This window comes from Rhipicephalus microplus, chromosome 10, assembly GCF_043290135.1.
Source record: "Rhipicephalus microplus isolate Deutch F79 chromosome 10, USDA_Rmic, whole genome shotgun sequence".
Classification (NCBI taxonomy): Eukaryota; Metazoa; Arthropoda; class Arachnida; order Ixodida; family Ixodidae; genus Rhipicephalus; species Rhipicephalus microplus.
In genome coordinates this window covers 56,479,132-56,501,304 of record NC_134709.1, presented here as the reverse complement: position 1 = coordinate 56,501,304, position 22,173 = coordinate 56,479,132, and the positions used below count along the sequence as shown (strand labels likewise).

General features: G+C 45.9%; 1 protein-coding gene across 1 annotated transcript; it reads right to left on the bottom strand.

Annotated features, from left to right (window-relative positions):
• Positions 1–3,593: 3,593 nt before the first annotated feature.
• LOC119180962 (uncharacterized) lies at positions 3,594–19,630 on the bottom strand. Its single transcript, XM_037432116.2, has 4 exons — positions 19,035–19,630; positions 15,449–15,668; positions 6,132–6,396; positions 3,594–3,968 (listed from the first exon to the last, which is right to left on the bottom strand). Exons 1-4 carry the CDS (start codon positions 19,140–19,142, stop codon positions 3,806–3,808), a joined length of 756 nt encoding a protein of 251 aa, XP_037288013.2. The 5' UTR covers positions 19,143–19,630; the 3' UTR covers positions 3,594–3,805.
• Positions 19,631–22,173: the final 2,543 nt, after the last annotated feature.

The window sequence follows — 22,173 nt, the reverse complement described above, 5'->3', positions numbered from 1 at the left end:
AAATTGAACTTTCATTCAGTAGTTTCCTTTCAAAGTAACCAATTGTCGACCAATTCCCCGGTGTGAGTATAAGCCACAGTTTTTGGCGTCGACCCTACAGCTCATTCTTTGACCGTGTCGTTAGTGCCCTCTTTCTTACCAGGTTATCAGTGAACCACTTGGATTGTAGACTCCTTCACCGAAGCCCATGCTCGACACTGCAGTGACCTTGTTTTGTCGACGCCGCCTTGCTTCTTCCGCCAGCTTTCTGCTGTCGGGAGCTCCGAAAATAGTTTGACCCGCTTCGGTTGGGCTCGTACCCGCTGTCGCTTTGAAATACGCGATCCGGGCGTAGCCCTACAGGCATTTCGATTAAGCACCATTCTATGAGGCGGATGCTGAGGGATAAATGGGCCGCGTGTATGATTTGAAAAAAGCTACCCGTGTCCGAAACGGAAGCGACGACATCCGAGGCAACCTCTAAGTAACGTGGACCCTTGTGCATTTCATGCTTGCTTCTTGCTTGATTCTTGGTTCTTGCCAACTACGGAAGATAGGCCATGAAAGTCGCGGCACATCTAAAAGGAAAGTTTTGAATTGAGACTAAGGATGAAGAATGAAACGGTCGCCTGTGGTATGGACAAAATTGCCGGACTCAATTTTGTAGCAAGAAAGAATACAGTAATATGGGAAACAACCTAGCAGTCAAAGGTATTTTGAAGCGCGAAATTCTGAGTGGAACAGAATATTGATAAGGAATTCCTGTATCGCCAAGAAGTTTCTACTTGGCTAGATAAATGTTTAGGCCACACGAAGGCAGAAGCTACTTTTTTTTTGTAAAATTTGCATATGGCTAGACAGATGTTTCCTAAGGCTACACCAATATAGAATGTGTTTTTTTTATGAGTTGATTGTATTTGTCCCGTCTGTTAACTCTCTGAACCCAACTTGGTTTTGTATTCCCTCAGAGATCTAAGGCATCAAAAGCTTTCGGAACCTCGCGCGGCTAAGCAGTGCCTCCATATCGGCTCACCTTTCACCACGCGAAGGTGTCATTTGGTAGCATTTAGTAACATTAGGTAACGTCGAAGTGACACCCCGATCACGTCAATAAATTTTTAATCGTAAGGGTGCAGTCAGCCTAGTGAAAGGATTATGTGCATCATTAGCGTTGGAGCCAACGGTGGCGATGCCATCGTTCATTTTTCGCCTGGGATAACACATTCAAGAGTTTCGGCTTGGGGATCTCGGATCTTAAGCTGAGCATCTATTCCATCTTGAGACATGCTGCAGCACAAAGGTAGTAGACAGTGTATAGTGCACGCAAAGCTTTGGGTTTGTGTTTGCCGCAACAGCGCACACATCGTACTCTAACCCTTTGCGGGCTTCCAGTAAGTGACGAAAATAGCGGGCGACCGCAGCGAACGCAAACTCCCTAGTAATTGAGCAAATAGCACTCGGTAATGAATATTTCAATGGCAGTAAAGACTCTACAGACGTCTGCGTTGTTGGTGAGGCTAGCCATCGATTGCCTTAGCACCGCCGTACTGTCATTTGGCGCCGGCATTTAACCTATGAGAAATATTGCTTGTTTTAATGCTGCGCCTGTTGACAATAGTCCACTAAAATTCACTGGTGGTGACAGAAGCGGTTGCTTCCGTCACTACTATTTGGAGTAAGCACGTTACAACGCGCCTTCACGCAAAGTGTTCATTTAACATTTTTTTTTACCCAGCCCCCCTCAAAATGCATGATATGGTGATGATCATCACAACGATTATTTGATCATCATTTCTAACGAGAACTTTAAGGAAATGAAGTGAAAAAGAATCTCGAGTACCTGACTACGAGTACCTACCTGGAGCTAGCCTTCACGCCAGGTTGAAGCCTTCCATTGGAGCATTGCAATGATGCCGTTTTTTATGCCTGAATAAAAAGCCATTTTGGGGTTGACTGATTCGGAGATGCATCAAAAGAAGATCAAAGCATGAATACTCAGTATCCTTCAGTGCTTAGAAGCATTCACTCCTGCCGCATTTTCTATGTTAAGACGCGGAAATGTACAGCATGAAACGGGTGGGAAGGGGTGATATTTGGACGTCTCATATAACATGGCTTACTACTCAAACCATCTAGAGTATGCATTCTCCATTGGTAATGCACACGGGATTTACATTCGCTCATGTCGACCCAGGCATCGCGTCTTATTTGCTTGCTACTCCTTGAAGACAGATATGGAAATCATTGGCGGGAATAAAGCACCATATAACGTAATCTATTAAGCACTCACATATTCCTTCTCAGCCTTCTTGCTCTTATAAAACCTAAGAGCGAACATTCTACGCACTAGGTACTCGTTTCATGTTGAGGAAAATAGGAGTGGATGGCGCGCCAGAGTGTTACCAATGACCAACCATGCCATTAGTTCGTGATTTACTTGTGAGGGAATAATTAGGCGTTGTCAAATAACGTGAGCGTGGGCGGAAAAGAGCTCATATATACTGGTCTCTGTTGTGACATCTTCTTGAACGTATTCAAGTTACTAACAATATACTACAATAATATAATATAATATTATAATATAATATAAAATAATACTATAATACTTTAATACTATAATGATTGCGTGCTCGTAACACAACGGATGGATGTCGTAATGAAAAGCCGCAAACACGTGATAGTTCCGTTTTGTGCGTATCATTTCCCCCGCGCCGTTTGCTGGTACCTAACATTTACTGTGTCGCATCAAAAGCATTCTTTTTCATCAAGCATGTTCGCCTTGTCATCGGGAACTTGTTTTCTTGTCTGAACTTGATCCGGTTCTGCGAAGACAAAATGCTCAAGATACATTGGTGAAGTATCGCGTCACTATGAATGTATCGGTAGTTTTCCGTAAGAGCTCGAAATAGAAATCTTCCTTTCTCGAGGACCCCCCGAACTTCGAACTCATGCTTCAGAAAATAAGCTAGTAGCAAACATTCACAATACCAGCTTAAAACTCCAGGTACCACAGAAGTGTCGCAGCTTGGGCTAGCTGGTATGGCATGACGATAATTATAGCGCGAGAACAAAGCGACGACACAGAGACAAGGAGCACACGTGTTCTTCGTGTCCTTCTTGTGTCTGTGTCGTCGTTTTGTTCTCGCGCTATAACTGTGGTCCAGGTACCAGTTTCCAACAACAAAAAAAAAAAAGAATTGCACCTGCTTCGTAGTAGAGGGTAACAAAAAACGCGAGGGCATGCGGACGAAGAGCAAGGACGCGAATAATGCCCCCTTCTGTAACGCGGCCTTTCTCCTCCTCACAATCATACGACTTTATATCATCCTTTGAAGGGAGGTACCAACAGGCGCCAATTCACTGTGTTAGTGGCTAGTAAGATGTTCCGAACCTGAATTTTAGGGTTGCAATGTAGTTGCAAAGAACAAAAGTGAAACAACCGTATAATTATTCAAGCTCACAAAGTCTCATGTCTTAAAGACAACTGCATGAGCATGCCATCTATGTCGTTTTCAGCCAACGAAATTGCATTTATTACTGGTAAGACAATGCACGTTAGTTTCATGTTTGTTTGGCTTAACACCGTTGGCATAAATAAGGTATAAATAATAAACTGTTGTTCACGCTTCGTCTGTTTATCTGTGCTTCTGTTGTTTCTCTCTCTTGTCCACATCAGTCCCCATCAAGATGGATCAACAAGCCCAAGTTGAAACCCTTCTGAAAACCTCCGCAAGTCGGGTTGCTGACCACTTCTTTAACCAAACCTCGTGTTATGTTCGTAAGTGAAGCGTACACAGATGGATAATCTTCGAGATGACTGCTATCTTCAGCGCGAGTCGATCATGACAAGGCTGCCAGGGGGCAGCACGTAGACGGTGCCCGGCGGCTGCCTGCCCAGGTGCAGCACTGGCACGTCATCGGGGGCCATCACGAGACGTGGCTCGTCCCGGTAGACGCTTTTTTTGCTCGGCAAGCTGTACACAGGCTCCCTGCGTAGTCACAGCCAGCATTGGCAAGTTAGTCCAACCACTACAAAATGATGAAACATGCTTTGTATTGCAACGAAGCTGCATATGACTATAGCAGCTGGAAAATTCCGTGGTGCGTGGGTGCCCAGTAACTAAAATGAAGAAGTAATGCATATGCTACCTCGAAGGGTGTGGTATAATTTCAGGTTTTGTCAGCGTATACAGCTAGAAGGGAAAGACGCCATAGCATGGATCACTAGCTCTAAAGTCTTGCAATATACTCTAAGCTAAGCCACGAAGTGACAAGCTTGAAGGACACGTCTCTTAAATGTGGTGACAAAGAAGTAAACAAAAATGGCAGCATATATCCACGGGGTGAATGATGGAGAGTGGGGTGAAGCATCCATCCGTCCATTCGTTCTTGCTTCCGTCCGTCCATGCGTCCGTCTGTGTGACCGTCCATGCGTCCATCCGCCCGTCCGTGCGTGCGTCTGCTCGTGCGTCCGCACGTCCATCCACGTGTCCGTCCCTACGTTTGTCAATGCAGCCGCCCCTGGGTCCGTCCATGCGTTCATCCGTCCGTGCAGCCATCCGTGCGTCCGTCCATGCATCTGTCTGTGTGTCCGTTCTTCCACCTATTCAACACTCCAAGTACCACCATCTCGCATCTTTTCATCATAAATTCTGCATATAGAAGCACCGCCATCCCGCAAACATCCGCTGGATGTCCATCCAGAGGACTAAACGTTTAGTCCATCTAGAGTACTAAACGAGAGGTGGCACATGCACACTTTTTCACGGCTTGCGCTTCGTGTCTACTTCCCACCTTTAACCACCTCAAGCCCACGGTATATACTGGTTCACTGTATTCATGGCACTGCGGCCGAACGTTCGCTAAACCTTTCTAAAACCAAGGAGGTTACGCCCAGCGAGTATAACGTAGCAACCCTTTCTTGCCAGATGACGCTCAATGGACATGCCAATGGCTGCTAATGGGGAATGAGAGACAGGAGAATCCGGCTTTTAGTTAAGGCGCACGCTGCGAATTTTTTATTGTTCAACAACGCACAGGAGAAATCTCCCACCGACACCACCTTGCAAGTCAAACCGTAAGACATGTTACGTACTACGATGAGGTACGAACGAGTGCAGCCTTAAGGAGCTTCGCCCCTAAAAGAAAACTACAGGAGAAGGCAGTTAGATACCAGCTTGTGCTATGCGCCAGGGACGCAAGTGTAAGCTTCCCTGGTTCACCATCTGTCGGTGTTCTAGGGCGGTGATGTTCTGTTTATCTATCGTCGACTTCTTTCTGATAGATGTGTTGGCCAAGTTAAGCGAACCAGTGAAATAAAGCGTAACAAATACCTGCTGTACATTGTGCAAGTCAATTCACTTATGAAGAAGTAAGTAGCAAAAACTACACTAAAAGCCAACTTCACAATGACATTGCTTCGAATTTATGAAAAAAAAAAACATCGAAGAGGCACTCTACATGAGAGGTAGAGAATGACTCTTTATTAGAAAAGAAGATTTTTGCTGGCGTCTGTATACCGATTGTTTGCTACTCTGTATATGAATTCGATCTTGCTTTAACGTTGGGAAAAATTCTGCAAGAGGCAGATTGGAAACACAAAACAACAAAGCAAGAAAGTTAAGAAAGGAAACTTGTGAAGCTGCCATTTTGCTCCACTCGTGGATGACGTTCTGAGGTCACACACGTAATGGACCTTCCCGAATTTCAAAGAAAAACTATCAAACAATGTAGAGGAAGAAGGTTTGTGATGAAATAATAACTAATGTATGGTATTGCATGGCTGGAATTGATACCTGTCCACAAAACTTCACTGCAGTAATAATGGTGAAGAAAAGCAATGCTTTGTACTTTAGCAGAGCTATGCAGAGCACATTGGTGCGCAGTCTTCCCTTTTGGTCATGCAGCAAAAGTTTCACTCGACGAGAGTTGCTCATGCGAATCTCGTCGAAAAGCTCATCAATCTTCACTCTTAGAAATGAACAATATTCCGCCATTTATTCACCAGCTATAGCTTCTATAAATACTTCATATTTAACCACCCACTAGCCTTGAGATTATCAGGATCAACATTGTTTAGATCATTGTTGAGTTGGCAAAAGGGGTGTTTATTAACAAAGTCTCAGTAATAAATAAACAAGGAAGGCGCCCACCGTTCCGTAGTGTGGTACCGCGCTGCCGTCAGCATGGGCACGTCCTGTTCCCCTCGAGGTCTTCGCGGCGGCAGACCGGGCGCGTACTCCTTCCGACCGTCGGCCTCCTCGTACTCGGTGAGACAGCGCATGCGCCGAGTGCGAGACACGAACACCACGCAGCACACCGTGGCAGCCAGGGTGGCGAGCAGCGCGATGACGTCAGCCGACAGGAGAGTGATCAGCAACACGGCTGAGAGGTTCTCCAGGGTCACCTCGGACGTAGCTGTACTCATGGTACGAGGGGGGGGGGGTGGCAGGGTTAAATAAAAAAATAAAGCATTTATATTAGTTCACTTCAAGAAAAAAACTGTAGCCTACTAAAGCTACTTATGAGAAAAACATCGTGGAGGTGGCCAAACGTTTTTTTTTTTTTTAACGAAGTCGATGCACTGAAACACGTCCGTAGTGCTTACTTTTTAATGCAAAACGATACCACAGGCAAGAAGACAAGCGGGAAAGCGCTACTCTCGACGTATACAGCTATTGCGCCCCTCCACTTTTTATAAGGCCCAGAGATGGAAGGACAAGCGTGGACTGGAAGGTGGCTTCATGCCCCCTCCCAATAATTCTGCGATATTTTCACGAGTGAAGTGGGAGCGAATGCCTGCCGCCCCTTTGTTGTTTATTTCTGCTGTAAACTTAACTGATGTGCACCAGTCGTGTGCGCCTTTGTTCATATTTAGAGAACCAGTGGCGCGTAGTGTGATTTGCCCCATTTCTGGGGCACACAGGAGCTGCGAGATATTGAGCCATTGAACAGGTAATGTTTGCTTTTGCCTACAGCCGTATACAGTTTCCCTGTAAAAATAAAATATATGCATTGCGTTAATTTGCACGCATCTGGAAGGGCACAAGGATTATTTGAAAACAACTGCAAAGTTCTGTGTGAGTTCCACTGCCGTCTTGAGAAATCTTAAGATGGTACCACGTGAGCAATCTTGTCAGGTGGAACATAGGCGCAAGCTTATTTTCTGCTCTGCTTTGGGTTATGAATGCGTGTTCTGTGAATGTCATTTCACCAGGAGCTTCTTCAGAGATGACCCAAAGCGGAAGTTTTTACTTAACCTGAAAAACCATACACTGAGTCACCCCTCTTGTTAATTTTGTGGCGCAGTTCTATTATACGAAAACCAAGTGCGCTTACTGATCTGTGTCTAACTTTTGGGTGTACTATTACCGCGGCCCATATGTTATAACACGCCCATTGTGTAACACCTCAATCCATGATGTGACTGCCCCCAGTTGACTTGCGCAGGCTTGCAGGAATCCGTCTTCGCCCCCTTCGTACAGTGGGCCCTAGGTCTTCCCTACCAGCCAACCTTGTTCACTGGATACAAATGACCTTACCACAGCTCGTTATTAGATTTCATATATAAACCAAATCGGCATGTGTATTTTTGACACTGCCGTTACTGTGCCAAAGGGGCAGGTGTCGAGAATATTTAACTTTTATTTTTTGTGCTAATATGCGAACTCTGGTGCGAAAATGTTTCTGCCGTCTGATTCCCTTTTCTGAGCCCCTATGCGGACACTTAACTTTCCTCCATGACGTGCGACAGTGAATCTTTCAAATTAACGTGGTTTTGTTTTCGCATTTCTCAGATGTTGGGTGAAAAAATGTTCAATGCTTCAGTTAAAAGAGGCTTGAGCTAGTTTTTACGTACTTATTTTAAACGGTAGTGCATGCAAACAAGAACACAAGTCAGGATTCAAAAATGGCGTCGGGAATGAAAATGGAAGTCAGACTTGAAGGAAAAACGCCAGGGCTGAAGGATATTTCACGTTACATTCGACAATAATAATATAATTACTCTGCTTTGATGTCTTAAAACCTCCATATGGTTATGAGACGCGACAAAGTGGGAAATTTCGATCACTCTGGATTCTTAACGTTCACCTAAATCTGAGTACACAGGCCTCAAGTATTTTCACCTCCATCGTAAATACGGCCGCCTCGGCCGGGATTCGATCCCACGACCTGGGACCTGCACCCGACAACCTATGCCCCTAGACCACCGTCGCGGGTTCACGTTGCATTCCAGTAAGCACGGGAATCCAAGTATGGCAGTTCTTGTTAGTATTACTCTCATGACGTTCACAAGAAGCGCTCGTGCGCCCACCAGTTATTATTCGGAGAACAAACTGCGGTGTATTCAAGAGGAAAGTGATCTTCCGCAACATACCCATCTCCTGAAACACATGTGCTCCACTACACAGTCACGGTTTTGAGCCTGGCCCTGGCGTCCTCATTGCGATGTCAGTGCGCGGTAAATAACGTGTGGTTGTGCAACTTCAGCAGGTTTTCTACGGCGTGCTCATTGTTAAATCATGGTTTTTACACGTTAAACGCTAGATATAGGAAAAAAATATCGGGACGTGAAGTAGCACTGGGCAATGAAGCCACTTAATCACTGACGGCCTGACCGTCGTCATGAACGCATACAGCGAAGATACACTATCGCATCCGACCAGATAGGTGCGAGTCCGGCCGCCCTGAAATGGATTCGGTTTACATCCCGCAAGGGCACTTCCCTGCGCAGCGCATTCATCCATCCAGTGGCGGCCCCAGTCTGGTTCAACTGGAGAGAATGTGCTATAGCGGTGCAAACTTGGGTGTTTACACCAAGAAAATTTCGTCCACGCGTGGTCATGGGTGGGAGGTCCAAGAGAGAGCACCCCTCCACACTCTCTTTCCAAGCTGGAACGCCACGCAACGCTGCTATTCGGCCCCCTCCAATGTGTCACCTGCGCTTGCCTCTTCACCGCTATGGTGCCATGCGGGTTTGCACCCGCCAAAACAGAATCCTTCCGGTGCTTATCGGTGTACACTTTCCGCGTTATAGCACAAACACACTGCGCTGGAACACGCCGTTTTCGAAGTTTCTTATTGGTTGTGCTCAGTGCATCGCAGAAAAGCTGAGTCCAGAAACGGAAGAAACTTACTTACCTTTCTTTCTTTCTTTCTTTCTTTCCTTCTTTCTTTCTTTCTTTCTTTCTTTCTCTCTTTCTTTCTTTCTCTCTTTCTTTCTTTCTTTCTTTCTTCCTTTCTTTCTTTCCTTTTTGTCTTTCTTTCCTTTTTTCTTTCTTTCTTTCTTTCTTTCTTTCTTTTTCTTTACGTGCACAGAACCCTTTGCTCGAAGCCGGCAAACAGGAATTCATTCTCCTGTTCACCAAACAAGTGCGCACATGGAATTCTTTCCACGTTCTGCGGGGCCATGTGTTTCGAGAAGTAAACTGGGGAGAGAATGCAGCATTCATTTCCGGGTTCCAACGCGGGCGTTCTCCAGTGGGCTCTCCGAAAGCGGGCGCGCTGTTTGTTTTCTTCATCGATCAACACTCCTTGGCCATTCACCCTCCTTACCCTCTACTAGGAACTCCTGAACTGCTACACGTATATAAAAAAATGTCTTGCCCCTAAAACGGCGCCATCGCTTGCTTCGTTTCGTCATCATGCTTATTCTTTTTCACTCTGGGATTTAAGTCCAGTCATAGCCCCTCTATGTAAGCTATGCGCTGCACTGCCAGTGTACCTATTAGACCACAAGTTGCCAAGAACGTCGAAATTTCGAGAAATGTTTGCAATCCGACGAAAGGGGCTAGTTGGCTCATGATAGCTCAGTGATGCTTATGGTTGGCGATACCAAATACAGATGACCATGTACACAGTGTTAAAATGTACAGGACACAGTGTTATATCGCACTTGTTCTGTTACACACTGTATTCAGTGTATTTTTTTGGTACGTCATTCGTACCGTCTCCCTACCGCAAGCGCATCGCCAGGTCAAGAAATGTCTGGTGGTCGGCATTATCTCGCACTTCAGTTTTATTTCGCAGTGTTTTTTCGGCATGTATTGTTTCGGGAAGAAGACAGAAATTGGGTTTTTAAGGCTAAAACCTTCGACATAGCTAATCTCGCTGTCGAATCAGTAACCGCTTATACCTTGGAGTCATCTTATCCTAGAACTCGTCGTGGAACATTTATGTTACTAAAATCACATCAACGTCTAATAGAATCCTGGGCTTCTTGAAAAGACATTTACACAGCGCTTCAAGTCATGTAGAACTAATTGTTTATACATGGTTAGTCAGGTGAAAGATAAAATAAGTATCTCTCATATGAAACCAGCCTGAAGTTGGTCTTACAAGTTTCCTTGAAACCAGTCAATGTCGTGCGGCTACACTCATTCATGCTTCGTATTCATACGACATCAGTGACATTCCTCAAAGCCGAGTGTAACTTATCAACTATATCTTGTCGCCTACACATTGTGACACTCTCATTATTTCCCAAGATTTTAGAAGCGATGCGCCTTATCGCGGCAACCTTTCGTCCCTTGTAGCAATTGTAGCATGTAACAAATATAACATTTTGACTTTGAAGGTGGTGCTGGTGATAAATTTCTTCTGTGCGTTGTTGAACAATAAAATATAGTGTTCAATGTACATGTAAATGGCTGCTAAGGGGGAATGAGAGGCAGGAGCATTCGGCTTTTAGTTAACGCACACGCTGCGATCCCCAATAGCAGCCATTGGCATGTACAATGAGCACTATCTGACAAGAAAGGGTTGCTGCGTTGTATTCGCTGGGCGTAACCTCCTTGGTTTGAGAAAGGTTTAGCGAGCGGTGCGCCGCAGTGCCATGAATACAGTGAACTAGTATATACCATGAACTCGAGGTGGTTAAAGGTGGGAAGTACACCCGAAGCGCAAGCCGTAGGAAAGTGTGCGTGTGCCACCTCTCGTTTAGTCCTTGGAATGTCCGCTGGATGACGGTGCTTCTATATGGGGAATATATGATGAAAAGATGCGAGATGGTGGTACTTGGAGTGTTGAATAGATGGACGAAAGGACACACAGACAGATGCATGGATGGACGCATCAATGGACGCAGGGGCGGATGCATGGATGAACGCAGGAACGGACGCACGAACAGACGCACGCACGGACGGGCGGATGGACGCATGAACGGTCACACAGGCGGACGCATGGACGGACGGAAGCAAGAACGAATGGACGGACGAATGCTTCACCCCACTCTCCATCATTCACTCCGTGCATGTATGTATCTCCAAATTGATAATTGTGACAATACCACCAATTGTATATTAACCCACCCCTTATGCAACATAATCTCATGGGATTTTGAGGAAATAAATATGAATGAATGAATAAACAAATAAATGAATGAATGAACGAACGAACGAATGAATGAATTATAATGTAAATGCAAGGCGATAAGAGGTAGCAGCGTCAGGACAGAAGCAGCAAGAGCTGGCCCGAAACAGGGGCGTCGTCGTAGAAGCAACGAGGCAGTCCCAGCTCGCGCCTCGCGGGAACGTGTCGATGTCGCTTGGGTAGTGGGCATTCCTCTTCACTACATCGTGCTCTGCGCTTGCTGTACGAAGCGATATACTTGCTTGTGGCGTCATAACGTTTTTGAGCAAGCGGCAGAGTCTGGCACTGATCACTGAAACTGCGGCACCAGTGTCGACGAGAGCGAGTGGAGCGACGCCGTCCACATATACGTCCATTACATTCGTCGGTGAAGAGAGAGGCCTTGGTCGTTTCGCGGGTGTCGCAGTTCCTGCCTCTAGAAATGCGGCAATCAGTTTTCCCGCTCCGGCAATGAAGGACGACGACGCATCGGCGATGGCGAGTGGCGTCGAGGTGATGGCGAGCGACGGTTAACAGGTGGGTGGTGGTCGGCGTACGATGACATCTGGTCGGGATGCTGAGAGCCTGCGAATGAAGGACGCGGGCGCACATAAGAGACAGGTTCGAAGCTCTGGTGGTAGTTCTGCTGATAGGCAGGGACACACCGGTGGCAGTATCCCGCTATGTGGCCAGTCAACCCACAGGCAAAGCATATCGGCCGATTGTCGGGTGTACGTTATACTACTCTGGAGGGACCTTGGCTGAGCGAACCGAGGAGTGGGCACGGCGGATGTAGTAACCTAAAAGTCTAGAAAGGTGGCCTTGTGGCAACCTCAACATAGCTTAGAGGTGCATTCGCCTCGGCACAGGCCAGAAGGGTCGTCAATGGCGAAGTGTCGCGGGCAGGTGGCAGAGCTGCGCAAACTTGCTCCTGGATGACCTCACGAATGTTTGCTGGCAGATGTGATGGTGATTGGCCGGCTGTTGATAGCAGCGACAGCTGATGAATGACCTCTGCGCGAACAAACCCCTTGATCTGCGATAGCAGCGAGTGATGGTGAGAGGTGGTTGTCAAGCTTGAGAGAGTATCATCCGGGACGTTAGGGTGTCGCGTGAGAAGACGCTGTCGTCGGAGTTCGTCAAAACTCTGACACAGCTCGATGAGCTCCGAGGCAGTGGCCGGGTTTTTCGAAAGGAGCATTTGAAAGGCGTCGTCGGAAATGCCTTTCATAATGTGTCGTACCTTGTCAGTTTCCAGCATCGTCGGGTCAACACGCCGGCAGAGGTCAAGGATGTCCTCGATGTAGCTGGTGAATGTCTCACCAGTTTGTTGGGACCGGCTTCGTAGGCGTTGTTCTGCGCGAAGTTTGCTCACCCCAGGGCGTTCAAAAACACCTGTGATGCAGGTCTTGAAGGTCGTCCAAGTAGGAATGTCCGTCTGGTGGTTTCTGTACCACAGCTTGGCGACATCCGTTAAATAAAACAACACGGTTCCCAGTTTCATGGCATCATCCCATTTGTTGGTAGCACTGGCTCGTTCGCAGGATTCCAACCAATCTTCAACGTCTTTCTCGTCTGTGCCGCTGAAGATGTCGGGTTCACGCAGGAGCTGGGCACCGGGACAGCCCCTGGGTGGCGAAGCCCGGGGAGGAGTGAAGACAGCGTCGTCAGGCATGACGGACGGCAGCTTTCGGCTACGCAACTCCAGGGCCGGGAAAACTGCAGCAGCCTCCGCCAAAATATAATGCAAATGCAAGGCGATAAGACGTAGCCGCGTCAGGACAGAAGCAGCAAGAGCTGGCCGGATATACGGGCGTCTTCGCAGCAGCAACCAGGCAGTCCCAGCTCGCACCTCGCGTGAACATGTCGATGTCACTTGGGTAGTGGACACTCCTCTTCACTACAGAATGAATGAACGAATGAATGAATGAATGAATGAATGAGTGAATGAATGCCTCATGAGACGCGCAAGTGACCATTGGTATTGATGCCACGAATGATGCGAAAAAATTGTTACGAGATGGCGTAACCATATGACGTGAAGATGGCATCACAGGTCACGAAATCTTGTGACGTAATTATAACGTTCCTATAACGTCGCATAGCGAGACGTTACGCTAATTCCTCACTAATGAAATTCGGGCCGAACCTTCAATCACTCGGAAATAACGCGAGGTGGCGAAAGCTTCCACATTTCCTGATCCCGCAGGCAGTGTACAACAACTGGTAGGTGTTCTGTGGTATAACCACATTGAGTGCAGAAGGCTAAAGAAAGAGAGGGGGGTATCTATAATAATATTAATAACTGTGGGGTTTAACGTCCCAAAACTACCATATGATTACCGAAATCACACGGTAGTTTTGTCACGGGGGTGAGAGTATGAATTAAAGAAATATGTTTATAAAATATACAAGGGGAATCGGAGACAGCTGCAGCCAAGGTGGCGAAACAACGCGAACGCGATCGCAATCGTCGTTTTCATCGCCTGTCTGATGTTTTTCGTTGCCGATGTCCTGTAACAACATAATGGAAGCTACGCACCAGAGGTGACAGGCATGACGGAATAACATAGCTGGTTAGCCTGCCTTGTTTCCTTTTCTCTCTTTCTCTATCTATCTGCTCCTTTTATTTCTTGTTTGTATGTTTCTTTTAATTCTTCCTTCTTTCATTTCTGTCCCTCGCTTTCTGTTTATCACTTTCACTTTCTGTTTTGTCTTTTTTTTCTCCTGCTTTCTCTGGCTTCCCTAGTTTCTCTTTCTCTTGCTTCTTTGCTTTGCTTTTTTAAATTTTTGTGTCAGTTTCTTGTTCTCTGTTCCTGCTTTTTGTATTTATGTACCCCGTTTATATATCTCCCATTTTATTGTACCCTTACTTATATCGCTATCTTTCTTTTCTTAATCTTTATCTCCTCTATCTCTGTCTCCTCTTTCAATCTCACTCTTTCGCGTATTTTACGTTATACAATTCGCCGAGCCGACAAATGTTTTTAACACTCGCCCCTGTTGTACACGGTAGTGATTTTGCACAATTCTACTGATGCATAGGTACCTGAAGAGTTCTGACCGATGGCGCACAAGTTTCCGATAGCTCAAATGGCTTCACCGCAAAGATAAAAGAGTGCGTGCAGGTTCATGATGATAGTTTTTTTTACGATGGAGCGTTGGTATCCAACAACTCACATAGCTTCGCTAATATAAACGGTTCTGCAACAGCGACAACGCTAAAATACGAATCAAGGAATGACTCGATTGAATGCAGTGTCAGAGTGGGAAATATTTTTCTATGGTAACGGTGCCTTTCACGTACCTGATTCTTGAAAATGAACACATAATATAGTGTTTTTACCTCAAATGAAATTGGTGACTGCAGTGTTCGTATGGAGTTACATGAAAGGGATAAATTATTGTCCACTTGGCCATACCGAGAAACCGAAGTGAAACACCACACGAATTTCGCAGAGAGCTTCCTACATGACAGAAAAAACGGGAGGGCCCCTAGTAGTGGCACGTAAACCTCGGTGTTCGTGTTCTCTGGTATATTAATTTGGTTAACTGTCTTTGTTCGCACTGCCGGTGCTTCTACCGACGTCATGTATGAGGAAGCAGATTGTGGATATGACCTAGGTGCTACAACAATCCCAGCTGCTTACATGAGATACAGACCAGGCTGGTGACTTGTCTACTATAGTGTTGTAGCCCTCTGGGTCCTAACCTAGCTCCCCTCCCCCAGACTTCCTCCCCCATTCCCATTACCATTTCTAAAAAAATTGGTTTATTTCTCCTCCAGAACTATCTGTTCTTGCAATGACCTCAATAAACCATCTACATCGACTGTCGTGACAGTTAATTCATCTCCCGTTTAATTAAAGTTATGCTCCTATATCATGTGTGTCCAACAGAACTGCTAACCTAAATCTGGACAGTGAATTTCCACCACCTGGAGTTCTTTACCGTGCAACTAAGTCCAAGATAAAAGGTTGCTTTTGCAATTCACCCCCACGAAAATGTGGCAGCTGTGGCCTGTAACAGAACCCGTGTCCTTGAGCATAGCAGCTCGACACTTATATCTTCTATGCCAGAACATTAAGTCTTATAGTACGACAACAACTGAACCGCGAACCTGGTGCCTCAATAAGCTGCAGGAGCAGGAGTAGCTTGTAGGCAAAGAGCACTGCTGTTAGACAGGCGGCCACCACGGAGAGCACAGCGCATGCGCCGACGAGCGCATGAAGCCTCGAGGAGCGGTGGCAATACGCGGCCAGGCCACACACCGCAGCCATTGCCAGGAAGATCCCTTGGAAGCGGCATGCCACTTCCACGCTCCGAAGCTCCGGAACCACCTGCAGCGAACGTGGTAAGCAGATGATTTGAAACAGTGTTCTATGGGCAACTGGTTCTGAATTTTCATTGCAATAGCATACCCAGTACAAAACACTGCTTGACAATGGGCGATAATATATAAAAAAATTCCAAAACTTTCAGAGCACGCGGTCGTCACGAAGTGGGTAGCACCCCAGCCCCTCTAGTCGTAGACCGAAAGGTCGTGGATTTGACCCCCGTTAACAGAACATTTTTCTTTTATCGTACCTGTCTTTTCGACGCCATTGACGTGATGGAAATACGTCAGAGAAGTCTTGGTTGACGCGTGCATGAAACATTTCATGTTAAAAAATTAAACGAATGGACAGTTGTATTCTATAACAATATAAAAAAACAATTGCGCCAATTTAAAGCTGAAATCTTTCGGTATATGTAAAAAATACTTTGTTTAACCGAAACTGCAAAAGCCTTCATTTATATCTTGTAGATCCACTAATTCAACTTGAAATTCCGTTGTCTTGAGACAGAAGTGTGGTAACCCTTATTGATCAATTAAGATTAGGCACTCTCACACTAAGAGTTTTTTACACAAACCTGGACCCGCTGGCACATTTGAATAGCATTGCGGATTTGTAGATGAAGACAAACATTACCTTCTTCGAGATTGCCCACATTTTCTTAATTACTTGCGCATGACACAAAACAACAAGACGCCGACTTAGATCATTCTTAATGGCTTTAGACTGTATAGTGTTCATATTAAGGAGGCTTTTGGTACTGTGACCAACGAAAGGTGTACGAAGGTGTGAAGTAAACGCATTTGAACGTTTTAATGAAGACAGTGGCATTCTTGGTGGGAATTAATGCATTTAGTTTTTTTTCTTTCGTTAACATGACAACGCCCATTTATGTGACTGTTGACTATAATGTTGAAAATTATACGACTTCTAAAGTAATGTAACAATGATGCGACTTGTGACAGCATGCATCGGGTGCTCTTCAATTTGTTATCATCGTATGTGCACATATATGTGATTGCCGAATACGTTGTTTTAAAATATCTTTTCCTGTTATACTAAATTCTATTCTGTATGTCCCGTGGACTTCCTGAGTTTGGAGACCTGGAACCTGCGGCAGCTCTAGTATCAGGCACCTTTCAGAAATAAAGAGAAGCCGGCGCCATCATTTCCTTACATCACGTCAATTGAACAAAAAAAAAAAAACAGTGCTAAAACGGAAAGCTTGAAGAGAACTTGCTGGCTATTGCATATTAAATTGTACATGAAAATATATGATTTGCGGAAGCTGACAGATATTTTAGTGCAACTGTACGCGTGCACAAAAGGGTGGAGTGGGGAGCATGGTATTGTCAAGTTTGCCCTATACCTGTACTCCGTCAGACCCGTTTCATCACTGTTAAAAGAACAGGGTTATGGCGCAGGTATTTCAGGATAATTGGCAGCCGAGAACAGGGGATGTTGCATTACAAGGGCGGTTTACTTGCCACTTTACTCCCAGAAAGGCGGCATTGAAGGCTCATCGCTTCGTTTTCACTTTTGAATCTACTGGAACACTTGGTTGCTTACGAACCGGCCCAACAAGGATACCAGGTTGCATTGAAGGCTGCAGCCCCCTCGCTCGGTATGATGAGTCACTCTATCAAGAACACGTCTTGCAAAGCAGCTTTTGTATATCACGTGCTCGAATCTGGTCTTAGCCAACTCCCGGCTCACTCTTCAACCACATGTGCAGAGCAATTGACTTGACTAGCGTTAATAGAACGCACTTTGACAATAAGAGACGCTAACAGTGTGGCATCTACACGTAGTGCTGTTTAGCATTTGTTTTGCTTGCAAGCGGCTCTAGCCTGGATGGTAATAAAACGCCAATGCAGCCACCCATGATACAATCGAGAGTCTATTCGGCGTCTTTTTATTGGCGCCAAGGCCTTAGCGCGATCAAAACAGCGCTATGCGCTGTTCGCGCTTCTTTTCATACCCTATGTATGGAAGAGAAAGTCCTCGCAAGGTCATGGTCCAAGCATAGTAGAATGCGTTAAAGCACATTATGCAGGCGCGCCTTGAACCTGTCCCGTGATATGGTGCGCTCTCCCAGAGTGTGCATGCTTTCTTTGACCTTTTGAGAACTGCCGTAGAAGCAACTTCTCCGATTTTTTACTGAATATCAGTCTTCTTAATGCGTCTTCTAGTGACCAAAGCTAAATCATTGGAAATGTTCTGAAAAATTCCTATCAAATCGTTTCGCATTTATACGAAAAGAGCTTGAGTATAGCTGCGAAAAATAAAGCGACAAGGCGGTGGCACAAAAAAATATGTGTCATGAATCGGTGCAAATATATACGCTTCGCTTACGATGTATGGTAAATATTTCCGAAACACTAAGCCTAGTTCTTTCAATTTGCCTACGGATTAATGACTTTAGGGGGGTAGGTAGATCTGACCAGATTAATCCATTAGACTAGCAAAAACACACCATTGACTTCTCGAGTATAGGCCCCGATTCGGCTATAATAAATTAGATATAGGTATTTAAGTGCTGTAGATCTGACTTTTTTGTGTATTCAGTACAATCACCACCAATATTGAATAGAGTGTCGTGTGCGCTAAGAAAAGCAGAGACATAGGCTGGATTATAAAAAAAACCAAATTACAAATACAGCGTTCCGTTCAGCACTAGGGGTTTTCATCTACCTTTGATATATTATAAAACCTCATTTGATCCTTTTACCTTTATTTAATTATAAATCACAAATGTAGTCCAATGCAAATATGTATTTTTATTATTCTTATGAGACATGCTCGGAAAAAGTATAAGAAAATAAACTCGGAAGCACTGAGGCGGCAGTGCTTGCATATCTTGTTTATTGGTGCGAGTATTCGCCGCGGTTAAACTTCTAGCATATTATTCACTAAAACCTTCCCCGCCAGGATTATTACTGATGAATACGATTACGACACATATCCGTAGCCGTGACAAACCCACATAAATAAAGCAACTTCATGCTCCATTTTTGCGAAATACCTAATTCGGACGTCGTGGGTGTGTCTGTATTACGGTGCGTCACTTGAAACTACCACTGCATCAGATAATACGCAGTGCCTCTAAAACCAGTGCTCTACCTGTCCACCTGTACAACTTCATTAGAGGGCTGCGGGTGACTACAACAAAGCATAAATATTTTTTTACAGCCAGTCTGTTGTTAACCGTGCATTCAAAGCTGAATGCACGAGCATTGGAGTATCGCCAAGGAACACCCCTAATAAATTAATAACTAGAGAAAGCCGTGAGAACGCAGCAAATGCAGTCATCGTGGTTTCCGAACCACCGTTTCAGCTTGAACACGCTTCGCGTCGGGGCACATTTACCTGCCATAGCTGGCCCAGTATCGGAAGGAGAATAACCAGCAGGGCGCAGAGCACAAGGACGCAGCAGACGAAGAAGTTCACAGAGAGGGACTTGCTCGGACTGGCCATGGTTGAGGGTTCGACGCTTTCCTTATTCCCGACCCCGATGGCCTTGAGCGAGCACTCACCGTATCCGCTACCGCGGAGATTTTCACGTTGAACGTACGGTGTCTACGCGTTGGCCATCGTTTAAAGAAAATGACCACCCAATAGTGACTTCGTCACTTCGAGAGCATGAAAAGTGTCTTCGTAAAGCGTATACTAAAGAGCTCACCATACAAGTGACCCCTGTTTTGAAATGCGATCTTGGTGCCACGCTAGGGAGCACAAGAAACACACGCGCATATCACTCCCACACCACACCCCTCTTTCCGGCACGAGCAACAGCGTCAAGGGCGGCGCGCATCAAAAGGCGACGAGCATTGCCACGAAGATCACTGGGTCACAGACATCCAAGGACTCTTTCGATCTGGCCCATTCAGAAACGGGCGCTTCAAGAGTACGGACTGCTTGGAACGACACTGCTTCGACACGCGGTTAGTCCGTACGAGCACGTCGGCGTGCGAACGGTGTCGAGTTCGGCAGCACGTCTGGGCTAGTTCTTCGGACGTGGCACGTAGCCCACATCGGAGCAGCGGGTGGACCACGAACGAAAAACCCTTCTCCCAGAATCACCGCCCCTGGGGCCTAGCGCCAGCGTCGAGCCGCGTCGGCAACGCTGGCCCTCTTCCGGATGAGGCGCCAAGGCCTCGAGTCTATTTAAAGCCGCCGCTGCACTCCAGCCACCGGCCGACCTGACTGAGGCTGTTCGCGTGCCAACCTTTGTTTGTGTGTTTGTGCACACGTTACGGTGCGCGCTTTAAAGATAGGGGGGCGGGGGGTGGAGGTGGTTTCGTGTGCGAACATTCTTCTTTCTGTTTATGTCACTCATGCCCGGGTTGAAGCTCACGGCTCAGCTCCCGAAAAACCGTACAAGCAGGATTTAATAGCGTGCAGCGTTGTTTACAGCTACGGCGTGCTCCACCACCTCCACGGCTGCGCTTACCAAGCTCGCAGCACAACTAATACACCTGCACGGTTACTCTGTTTTTCCAAATATGCACAGCGAGATTTGTGGATCACCTATTCAATAAACGCTTTTTTATTTATGTGGCTCGTACCCGTATAACACCATTATGGCTTTTGGAACACTGCACAGTTTTGCAGCTACACGACTCATGTGGAACCGTTTTTTTTTCATTTCTGTGATCCCCTGAAAACTGCGAGCAGGTCGCTGCGGTGGTATAGTTCGGCCGTCTGAGTGTTTGTGTGTCTACGCCCATTTCCTATTATTTTTCCGACCCGCGAGAATGTTTGCGTTCGCGGGCTTCGGGAAATATATGGTGCCTGCGGCTACCATGCGGTTGCTTGCTTTTTCTACGTGTGCTATTGTTCGGACAGATGTTTACACAAGAATGGCTGGTAGCTCGTTAGTTTGCGTGTGCCACGGGCAGTCTTGCGTCGTTCGGTCGTTTTTCCAGATGCCTTTCGAGTGCATGATTGGACGCAAGATTCGCGTTGTCTTATTAACGTCAGACTGGCTTTTTACATGTTCGCCAATAGATCCCTTATCAAATAAAAGGACCTGGAGCTGCGGAAGATGTATAAGGGAAAATATTTTGACGGTGAAAGTCTTTCGGAGCCTGTTAGGTTCTGGCTTGCTTCTTAAAACAAACTCCGGCGCTTCGGCGACGTAACGGCGATAGAACGAGACCGACGGCTGCCTTGGAAGTCGCCGAAACGGTTTTATTGAAAAAGCGTAATAAAAAAGGAGGTAAAGAGAGAAAGAGAGAGAGTGAAAAAGGAAACGCCGGGAGGTTAACCAGATATTAGCATCTGGTTTGCTACCCAGCGCTGGGGCAGGGAAGTAGGCGCAAGAAAGAAAGGGTCGATAGAGAAAAAAAAAACAAACGCACGCGCACTCATAAGAAAACGAAAACACACACAGGAAGGGCGTTTTAGCTACAACCGTTCAGTAAAGCCGGTCGATCGCAAAAAGTGTAGTAGCGCTTTCAGGGCCCTCTTCTGTGAAGTCGCAACCTGTCGATACTGCCGAATTCCCTGCTCCGACAGAGGTTGATCATCTAATTTGTTGAGTTCCTTGCGAAGGCATAGTCGTTGTTTGCTATACGCTAGGCAGTCACAAAGAATATGTGTGATCGTTTCTTCTTTGCCACAGTGGCCACAGGCTGCGGTGTCGGCCATCCCAATGCGGAAAGCATAGTCCAAAAGGAGGTAAAAAAACCGAAAGTGCATGCTTTGTGAAAAAAGAGCTGAGCTTTTTTTTTTAGTTTCATTGTCGGGGCCAGATTGGCGAGTATAGTTATCGCTAGTACTGTGTACTTGAACTATTTGCAGTAGCTGTAAATAATGCCGACAACTCAAGAGACAGGCGTGCTTGCAGGTAAACCATAAGGTTGACGTATAGGGCTGGTTCAGCACTGCGTAAATGAGTGTATTTCAAGCGATTTGTCAGAGTGGAGTGGCGCTGCACAATAGAGTTTTTTCTGTAGCATAAACTGACGGAGTTCAGCGAGTAACAACTTATAAAAATGTATTGCGAACAGCTCCAGGAAGCAATTACGATTAAAGGCACCTAATTGCGTGCATGTTTGATGAAGATTACGATGATGATAATAATATAAATAATAATGATAATAGTAATACTAATATTCAGAAAGCACCTGTCACCATACAACCGTAACATTCATAGGAAAATTTTGTCAATACGCCCCAATGGTTCAGAAAGACCACGTTGATTTTATCATATGCAGACAAAATATCCTGAATATTCACAACAGAAGCTCGAAACTGGACGCGTCCTATTTAAACATACGAAGTGTATAGAAATAATATTATGGGGCGGCAGCGGCAAAATACGGCGCCGAAAGCGACCCTTGTGATCTCATCACCAGCTTTTGGTGTAAAAAAAAATGTGAAACAACTTCCAATAAGTCGAACAAGCCATGAATGAACAAAAATAGACAATTATGATCTAATTGCTTCTAGTTACTTTGTATAGCGAGCAAAAGAAGAAGATGGTGAACAGTGGGCATGAGCC

Coding starts and splice junctions, on each gene's coding strand:
- LOC119180962 (XM_037432116.2), bottom strand. CDS start 19,142: ATGGCCAGTCCGAGCAAGTCCCTCTCTGTGAACTTCTTCGTCTGCTGC. Junction 6,397..15,448: donor GCAGCTTATTGAGGCACCAG/GTTCGCGGTTCA, acceptor CCATGAGTACAG/CTACGTCCGAGGTGACCCTG. Junction 3,969..6,131: donor CGGTACCACACTACGGAACG/GTGGGCGCCTTC, acceptor GTGACTACGCAG/GGAGCCTGTGTACAGCTTGC.